We start from the raw sequence: 10331 nt of genomic DNA, 5'->3' as shown, positions 1-10331 counted from the left end.
AGTATCATCATTTTTAATTTTACCAAACTCCACCGTTAAAACAATATTTTGTTTGGTCAGTGGAATAGCTTTTTGGTTAATAGTGTCCACTTTACTCATCATAAACGAAAGCGGATCTATTTCATTTGGAAGAGCCGCAAGTTTATAATTTTTAATAATACTACCAAACTCCTCCGTGGATTCAGCTTTATGTTGTAGTTTACGTATATTTTTAATAAGTTCATCTTTTTTCATTCTACTAAAACCACGAATTTTGAGCTTTCGTGCAATATCTTTAAGCGTAGCATTGGTCTCCCCCTCCAAAGCATCAAACCCCAGTGCTTTAATCAACTCAGTTTTATTCATAGATTCATGATTAGGAATCTCTTTTTTAGAAGCAAGATCACGGTAATACTTTTCAGAATATCGTTGCGTCATTTTTACTCTCAATATGTTCTATATATAATCTTTTCTCTAATAGGATTTCACAAGCTGATCAATCTCTGAATCCAATGATAACTCCACCAAAGGGTGGAATATACCCTCTAGAATAGGCTTCAAAAGGGTCAATTTCATCATCATCATCAGAAGCATAATCCTCATCCTCAGAGTCGCTTGAATGTTCTCCACAATCGGGTATAGGTTCAATCTTTTTCTCCACGGGAGGAGGCATCTCCTTTTTATACTTACATGTACAACAAATAGCATACTTCGTGCGTACATAAAGGTTGCATTTTAAACCAAGTACTGGAAGTGGCATTCCTTTTCTATGGCATTTAATATGATCTTTGCAATAGAGTCCCATGCAAGGCATTTTTTCTATATTTACAATATAATGTATTTCTCTAAAAGGGTGATCACAAGCCGTGCGCGCGGGCGGGAAGATCTGCGCGCGACCACACTCTTAGCTATTGATCCCGTCCCACACACGCCGAGCGGTCGCTAGCTTGCCAGCACACACACACACACACACGCGCGCGGGGATCGTTTCGCTCTCCATACACCTTTTTAAGCCGTTTTTCGTTTTTATGGTTGTTGGGCCTTATGGACGCTTAAATCGTTACATATAGAACCCCCATGACCATTTGGCTCCCCCCTCCATACACATATTTAACCATCATTTCTTTTATCTAGTGATTTGGCTCTCCATACACCTTTTTAAGCCGAAAAAAACCGTTTGCGTGGGTTTTTTTTTTTATGGTTTAAGGCGTTGTTAGACCTTATGGACGCTTAAATGGGCACATATAGAACCCCCATCCCTTATCTCCGAGGGCGGGACCACACTCTTTGCTATTGATCCCGTCCCACACACGCCGAGTGGTCGCACACACACGGGGACCATTTGGCCCTCCATACACCTTTTTAAGCCCAAAAAAAGCGATTGCAGGGTGTTTTTTTTTATGGTTTAAGGCGTTGTTAGGCCTTATTAATGCTTAAATGGGCACATATAGAACCCCCATCCCTTATACTACTGGTGTGGCAGGAGTAGGAAGCGGAGCAGAGGCTATAACTGGCACGGGGGATACATTGCAGTTCGGAATATTGTCATCAGAGGGGACAATGTCACGGAAAGTAAAAATGTTAGCAGGAACACGTGTGTTGAGGTTGGAAGCAGCACAAACAGCGCCGCATGAAGTGGATCTGTCAACACACACAGGTGACGCATCAGGGGTACTGTCAGTAGTGCTGTTGGGGGTCCGTACGGAAACGACAGTTTTGATGGGCTTTTGTTTTCTCTTTCCTGCTCGGCGAGTTCGTTTTCGTGGTAGGCAAGCGCCTATGCCTGTTCCTCGCAGGTGCACAACTAGGTCAGGGGTCAAAGGTGCAGGTTTGATAGCAAACAGTTCAGCACGCGAGTACAGATCAAAGGGAGGGACGTTGCACTCACCTTGACAAAGGCTGCCCACCTGTCCACTACCACTGAACGTTACGTTTTGCACGTGTACAGGCGTGTTGAAGGGAGAGATGAATGGCGGGCCGGCGCAGTTCAAAACTGACAGGAAAGCAGAAAGAGAAATCCAAAACACAGCCAGTCTTATGTAGATCGGGGCACACACATACATCCATTGTTCGAAGGGATCCATAATGAAACACTCTCCAGAACCTAACCACACAACACCAAACACAACCAACACAATAAACAAAAATACGGAGAGCTAGAATCACTCAGCCTGTTAGGCATGCGACCTTCATTTGGGTATAAATGTCTGCTATACCCAGTTTCACAACACTCCCCCCATCTTTATGATGAAAGATCCTTTTCCTTGCAGACGCACGGGCGGCCTTCACTAGCTGGTTGGCTCAGGCGCTCGCCGAATCATCAATCTCACTGGAAGAGCATTGGAGGCAGAGGGCCGATGTCGAGGTTAGTGGATGTAAGCTGTACACATCTGGGATAGGCTCACCCAAAAAGCGTGACATGGCGGCCATTGCAGCCTGCTGACTCTCTGTGATGCTATTGTCAGCATCCGTCAGTCAGCTCTGCCATGCCATGAACTGTGCTAACTCGGGGTGTGTCATACCCCGATCTGATGACAGCCACATCGCGACCTGCACGAAGGCATCCTTCCTCAAATCTAGGATTAAAGGCAGGGTTGGATCCAGTCGCTTGTTAAATTTTCTGGGCACGTGGCGTTTCAAGGCATGATTTTCATGTTCACTGCCTCCACTTTACATTCTAGCACTACTCACCTCCTTGGATCATTATGACCAAAAAGTGCCAGTGGAGGTGTGTTGAAGACTGGGGCTCCTCATGCCTAACAGCTTCATCTGGGCCTCGTGTTGCTGCTGCCAGCGTCTTCAGTGGCACCTTGAGGACACATGCCCAGCGTCTTGACTGGAAAATCATTGTGTGGAGGCTGCAACTGTCCGAGGCAGATGTCTGCACCTCCGAGTCGTGAGACTTAGGGACAGGGTGCGCCGATGCCCCTGTTTGGGGACGGTCAGTCACAGTAGACTCCATGCAGAGCCCAGAAGACCCTTGCCATGCCCTCTTCCTTTGATGTCTCACCGTTTCCCCCCTCCTTTCATCTTGGGGGACCTGGGATTCATTACTCTGGGCTCTGGGAATTGCCAATTTCTGATTATTGACCGGCAATCACCCCTGGATGATGATACCGAACCTGGTACCGTCTGGCTCCCATCAGCTTGCCTGTGGCCCGTGGACATTTGTGGGAGCCAGAGTGCTGCATCCGCAACGCACCTTCTGGTCATACCTGGTTGGCGCCGGTAGCACTGCCCAAATGGCCATCACGCTCCCCCTAAGAAAGAGCGTGGGTTGGTATCTTCCCCGGAGTCACAGAGGGACTCTTCTGTCCTTTGGTCCGGTTCACCGTAGGGATAGTCTGTGCCACATACTGCACCTTGGTACCTTCCCCAGTTGTACCGCAGGACTTACCGATGTGTTACGCGAAACACCCGGGCACCTGCAGCTGACTCACCCAAAACATTAGTTGACACAACACATGATTTAAGTAAGGGGCACTGGTTTCCCACAAATGCTCTAGTGTGGGTTTCCAATGGTCCATGTTGCAGGTCAGTGGTGGCAGGGTGTCTTGCTAGCACACCACAACCCCGAAAGGATCAAACCCCTAGGAGATTCACCCCATCTCGGATTTCGATCCCCAAGGCCAGAATCCTTTTGGGTGAAAATGACCCCCCCCCCCCACCCCCTCCCCACGAGCTCGGCCACAATAGGCTGTGTCTGACTGAGTCATACCGGAGTCTGGGTGCCCGTGACCGGACTCACTCAGAGTTGCACACAGATTTTGAGTCCTGCCCGACAGGGCTGAACCCATTTGAACCCCACTCAGGCTATGTATCTTGCTCAATTTGGGTACCGTGAGCGTTTATGCGGACCCCCATGAACATTTGCCAAAACCTGTATATCTAAGGTTTTCATCAGCTCAGACTTACCAACAGATCGACCATAACCCCCATTGGTGGTAGTCTCAGTGAATTCACCCTCACCTTTCACAGCTGTGTCCATCATGGCTGCCACCATGACTCTGTCCGGATAAGATGCCAGACCTGTGAAATGGGTCTCAACACTGACCTTGTCTGTAAGAGACATGGCTTCAACCACTTCTTGGGTGATATCTTCCCACTGTTCCTGTATCTGCACACTGGAGGGTCTTGGACAGGGGTGTCAGTCTGGACTGACACTGAAATGAGCATTGCAGCAGGGAGTCCCTTCGGGTACACGCTAAGGTTGACTGGCTCTTCTTGTACTGGCGGCACTCTGACTTCCGGTGTCCTCTCTTCCTGCAGAAGAAGCACCTCATCCGAGCACCATCAGCTGGCTTGGTAGGGTTTGTCACCCCCTGCTTTCTCCCAGCCTTCAGGACTTCCAGTTGGCTGGCCAGTTCTTTCACAGCCAACCTCAGGAGTCTCAGGTCGTCCTGAATCTCATCTGACTTGCTGGGATCTCCCCTGCACCCAGCAAAGGTTGATGGGTCATATCTCCCATAGCCACTTCTGTCCCATTGCTGGGAGGCGCGGCGGGTATTGTGCCCTGCCCTTCTGCTCTGGTCGGGAGAGACACTTCTGCCCTTGCCACTACTACTCCATTGCTGGGATTCACGGCTGGGACCTCTCTCTCCAACGTCTGTGTTGGGACGGCATCATGTCCCCACTGCTGTCCCTCTCCGTTTGGTAATGGGACTCGCTGCGGGGGGCCGCTACGACCTTCTTTGTCTTCTAGCCGTCGGGGGCGCTCTTCGTGAGCCCGGGTCTCTTCTGCTGGTTCCCTGCTGGGGCGGAAATCGGGACTGTTGGTATGGTGCTAGCCTGGTGATGAGACTGGATATTTGGGTGTGGCTTTTTTGCTCACCTATTCCTGCTTCGGTGCTGGCTCTCCAGGAAAAGTGAGGCTTCCACCTCAACTCCCAGTACTGCGTCCAGCAAACCAAGATTCCCTCTCCCATATGCCTCACTGCACCAGCTCATGTTCCTCCTCAGCCTCCATCCCCGGAACCATGTCCAAAATTTCTTGGGGAGACGCTTGGTTTGAGTTTAACCTTGGAGCCATTTTGTTTTTCTTTTCAGTTCTTGATACCCCCTTTAAAACAACAACAACAACAAAACAACAAACAAACAAAAAAACAAAAAAACTACTAACTTTTTGTTCTTTTTAAAGTTATTTGGTGTTCTGTTTGTTTCTAATTTCTAAAAAAAAAAAAAAAAAAAAAAAAAAAAAGTGTTCACACTGCACAAAATAACTACTTACAGCAACAAGGAAATTCTGACTGATAATATTGTTCTTGTACTAATTTTCTTTTGTTTTCTTTTCGTAAAAACTACAGTGTTAACAAAACGTATGACAGTCAGAATTAAATGCCGTTGAAATGTCTTCTTACTGTTACCTTTTTTTTTCCTTCTAAACAGTCTTGGTGTCAAAATATTACTGAGTTCGTTCTATCCCACTTCTGACACCAATAAAGTGTCGCTACCCTATTTGTTGTTCAGGATGGATATGAGGGTAACGCACTTTTGGGGATTTATATATTATGGAAAAGGCGCATGACACTGACCGTTGCTGTAGTAGATATACTACTAATGTCCAGCCGGGCGCTCACATATGGTGGCGGATGAAGTTTGTGTGTAGTCTGCCTTTGCTGCAGTGTGCGTGTGTGCGCGTGCGTGCGTGTGAACACGGTGTGAGTGTGTGTGTGTGTGTGTGTGAAAATAATCAGTAAAAACGAAACGAAAAGAAAAAAAATGCAACGAGCAGTTAATTGACACATACAAATGACTGGTTAATTTCCTTCTTTATTTTATGTATTGCAAATTATATAACATGAATTATACATGCTAAATCTGACAGCGGCAAAACGATGTGTGTGTGTGTGTGTGTGTGTGTGTGTGTGTGTGTGTATGAAAACTACGACAGTCAAAGTTGTGTGTGTGTGTGTGTGTGTGTGTGTGTGTGTGTGTGTGTGTGTGTGTGTGTGTGTGTGTGTGTGTGTGTGTGTGTGTGTGTGTGTGTGTCTCAGTGTGTGTGTGTGTGTGTGTGAAAACTACGATAATCAATACGAAGAATCGAAAACATGTATAACCCCATCCCCCATACTATATGCGTTTAAAAATCATGCAATTGATTAATATCTTTTTTCCCTGTTTATGTTGCTAATCACATTACATTACTATATTGATCATCAATGCTTAATATTAGTACCGATTCAAATCTTTGTTGATTAGTCAAGTTCGCTTACTGTTATCATTAGTATTTCGTTCTAAGGAGTGTTATATTGTAATCTTATTTTTTAAACAAAATTTCACCTATTATAATCTAACACACACACACACACACACACACACACACACACACACACACACACACACACACACACACACACGGCACACACACACACACACACTGACACACGGCACACACACACTGACACACGGCACACACACACACACACACACACACACACACACACTGGCACACACAAACACAAAATATTAACTTACATGCGTGACAGTTACTTCAGTTTCCCTCACCAGTGGCCGTCTTTCCCCCCCTACTGCTTTTGTCAAAAAAAACACTTATGGCTAAAAGACGCTAAACTAAAGAAGAATAACTGAGACGGGAAGAAGACGACAACAACAACACTGAACAACAGCAACAGCACATACTGACACCACACTGACACTCACACACACATACACACACATACACACACACACACACACACTGGCAGTGGCACTGCCGGCACACACACACACACACACACACACACACACACACACACACACACACACACACGTGAGGGGGGGTATCGACGGACACGGCCCGGGGACTCGAGTATCACCGGGGGGTTCAGCCGGAGGTAGTGACACAGGCCAGGAGTATCCGGAGACAAGTATCGAGCTGGCTGTACTTCAGTTGGGGTGAGTCCTGTCAGTGTTTTCAGAGTCGGCAGATTAATGGGGGGCTGTTGTTTGAGGGACGTGGTGGCGGTCTCCACTCCGGGAGGGACGGTCACGGCTCAGCTCAGTGGGTCTGGCTTCGCCGCCGGCGACTAAGCCATTATTATCGTTTCTGAGTAGGGGGCTAAGAAGGTGGTGTCCTAAAGTGACGGCGACGTTGAATCAGAACAGGCACCTCCGAACACCACCAAAGTGACGGTTCAGCAGCAGTGCAGGGTCTCCTCTGGTGTGTGGCCTCCTGGCGACCTGACATTGATGGTTCCCTGCGGACTGCCGACGCTGGAACTGTGTTGGACGAACCCGGGTGTGGCCGTGCATGGGGGAATCTAAATGAGCGGCGTGGGAGTAATGCCACTGAAACGGTGCAGATCATGGGGCAGCAACAACAAAAAAAGTATCAGTTTCAGTTTTAGTAGCTCAAGGAGGCGTCACTGCGTTCGGACAAATCCATATACGCTACACCACATCTGCCAAGCAGATGCCTGACCAAAAAAAGTATCGAGTCGGGGGAGTATCGACACGCTCCCCTGAAGGCCGCCGACCCCTTGGACATTTTTCGAAACGCCCAAACGACAGGAAGATTTTCGTTGGAACGCCGGTCCATATTTTCTATCCACATTAAACCGGATGTTACAAGACACATGGCGGCCTGATTGTTCGGTGCGTCTGACGCAACCACTAGCAAAAGCCTACTAAGAAAAATATAAAAGGCAATTAAACTAAAGGTGCAGGATCGAAACTAGACACCTGTTGTTGACATCTTCGTCACAACGAGGAGCAGCCTTTGTACAGGTCGGATGTTATGATTCATAACTTGTTTTGTTCTGTTGTTGAGCACCATATTTAGATTCTCTTGCCAAAGTAAAATTCTTAGCAAGAGCTTAAGATATAAAGCATGGCTTAACTTTAGGTAATTAACGTTTTTTCATTTGTCGAGTCGAGAGTGTCTCTGGGAAATTCGCTTGCTTAGACGTATTGAGTACTTGCCTGGCTTTTATAAGCTTACATGCATCTGACGAATATGCACACACAAGCATTCACTTGCATACACGCATACACGCACGCGCGCACACAAACACACAAACACGTAAAAAACAACAACAGTTTAACACAGGGCTAAAATCTGAGAGTTACTGCAGTATGACTGTAAATCTAGGGGTGCCCTAGATCGACATGCATCCATAATGATGATGTTGAACCATGATAAGGCTGTTTTAGTTTTACTTTCACTTTTTCAGCATACAAATTACAATTTACAACCTTAGCCAGACAGTGGAACAATTTAACCATCCAACAGTCAAAATTTGCATGAGAAATATTGATGTTCTGTTGAACAATATTTTACAGAACTTATAATTTTCATAAACATTTCATCATGTTTACATCATATTTATGCACTCTTTGGCTGTATATCAATGAGTATTAGAACAGAAGAACAAACCTGTTCAGTGTTAGTTCCTTCTGCAAGTAAAACTGTTACTGTTACTGTTACTAGTTTAAGACAGAGATGGTGAGACTGGATCATCATATTTTCCAGAAAGTTTACCATTTGTATTATAATGTGTCATCTCTGAGATGACATGCTAGCAGCTTGTGTTGATCAGAAACAAGTATTCCAGTACGAGTTGACAGATTTCTTCTTAACTGGAGTCAGTTGTCATTTTTGCTATGACAGTTCATGTAGTCACTGAAGTTCAATAATTTTTTGATTTGTTTGTTTTGTTTGATTTGTGTGTGTGTGTGTGTGTGTGTGTGTGTGTGTCTGTGTCTGTGTCTGTGTGTTTTCTTGGTAGGAAAGGAGGCATGTTATTCACAATGAAGTCTATACTGCAGTTTAAAAAGAAATCGCTTTACTGGAAAGAAAGAAGTGAACTGATCTTTGGACAGTGCTGATAATCACACCCAGTGATGCAATGACCAGCAACATTGTTCCTTCACAGTCTTCTTATCCAGATCTATACTGTATCATGGTGTGTTAATGGTAGGTCTACAAGAAATAATCTGTTTAATTCAGAACCAGCTAGACAAAGACTGCAAAAGGCACGATAAAAATGGCATTTAGAGAGGTGAATTACATTTACAGTCTGTGATGATAACCCGTGGAAATTTACTCAGTTGACCCATGCTGCTTTTTATTTAGCTTTGATATTGAATGTACAATTATTTAATTTAATGGTAATTATGTCTGCAGATGATGATTGTCAAAATTAGAAAAAGGCAGGCTTAGTACTGAGAAGAAATAAAACTTACTTTATGACATTAAAAACCCCCCCAACCAAACAAACAAAAAAACAAACAAAAAACAAAACAAAAAAAAACAGAGAAGAAAAACAGCATCCCTCACTTCTGTTTAAATCACAGGAGATTATAAATTGTCAATCATTTGATCAAAATGTGCTAGCATATTAAAATTGTTTGTCATTGAGCTGTTGACAGGGTCACAATGATAGAAAAGAAAATATTACTTGGCACTTTAGTTATCTGCTGTTGCTTTTTTTTTTTTTTTTTTTTAAACACTATGCACATTCTGATCCAACCTGCATCACTATTTATGTAAAATCGCAGGTATACCTTCTTGACATAGTTTTGGGGCCAAGAAGTGAAGGGAGACAACTTTTCTTCGGAGCAGATGATCCTAGCTGTGGACTGAGGTCCAGAATCTGGTGCATATTTTTTACTTGTTTTATATGTTCATAGTAGAAATTTTTAGAATGTCTCAAGGTTGAATTTTCATTGCATCCTTTCCATTTTTTAAGCTTCAGTGATGCATATGATTTATGCATTATCGGGAGCCCTAGTTACTGGAAAGAGAAATTCCTGAAGCAGTTTGAATACTTTTGGTTATGTTTTCATTGCATTTATATTTGTGTGTGTGTGTGTATATATGACTGATCCTGCCGTTTTCATTACCAACCTCCATAGGACACCATGAGTCAGGCTACGTCAGACAACATCAGCTTTCCTGAGGAAGAAGAGAAGATCTATCAGTTCTGGAAAGAGATTGATGCGTTTCGTACTTCTCTGAAGCTGTCTAAAGGAAGGCCAAAGTAAGTCATTTATGGTTCTAATTGCAATTATGTTTGTCCATTTTGTATTTTTTTGGTAATGTTTTTTCTTTGTTAGTATGAAAAGGCGTATGGTTATAGATTCTTCAATTTGTTCCTTTTTCTTTTTGCTAGAAAACAGAAGAAAAAATTTTGGAAAGAAGAATGGTGGGATGCCAGGGGTGTATTGTTTTTCAGTGTGTATTCCATTCTCAGGGGGAGAAAATATGGTAAGCACTGTCATGACAATAAATGAATAATGCATGCTGTGTATTGTTCATATTTGATTTATCTGCTGCTGTTGTTTGTGTCAGAAAGTGTAGTGTCCTTTCATTTCAGAGATGTTTAGTTTGCTTGTGACCAATGTAAAAAAGA

At 44.4% G+C, this 10331-nt stretch overlaps 1 protein-coding gene across 2 annotated transcripts in view; it reads left to right on the top strand.

The window, feature by feature from the left end:
* The first annotated feature begins 7520 nt into the window (after positions 1 to 7520).
* The window catches only part of LOC143284782 (isoleucine--tRNA ligase, cytoplasmic-like), a 49171-nt gene continuing 46360 nt past the window's right edge, over positions 7521 to 10331 (top strand). Inside the window, exons 1-2 of one of the 2 annotated variants that reach the window (XM_076591785.1) lie at positions 7521 to 7704; positions 9835 to 9959. In XM_076591785.1, coding sequence (XP_076447900.1) covers positions 9841 to 9959 — 119 coding nt within the window. In that variant the 5' untranslated portion in view covers positions 7521 to 7704; positions 9835 to 9840. Of the gene's footprint in view, positions 7705 to 9825; positions 9960 to 10331 lie in introns of both variants that reach the window. The other variant, XM_076591786.1, reaches the window with a different exon arrangement.

The sequence above is a fragment of the Babylonia areolata genome, chromosome 8, assembly GCF_041734735.1.
Source record: "Babylonia areolata isolate BAREFJ2019XMU chromosome 8, ASM4173473v1, whole genome shotgun sequence".
In the NCBI taxonomy this organism is placed as follows: Eukaryota; Metazoa; Mollusca; class Gastropoda; order Neogastropoda; family Buccinidae; genus Babylonia; species Babylonia areolata.
The sequence above is the reverse complement of the archived record's forward strand: the minus strand, read 5'-3'. Positions and strand labels throughout refer to the sequence as shown.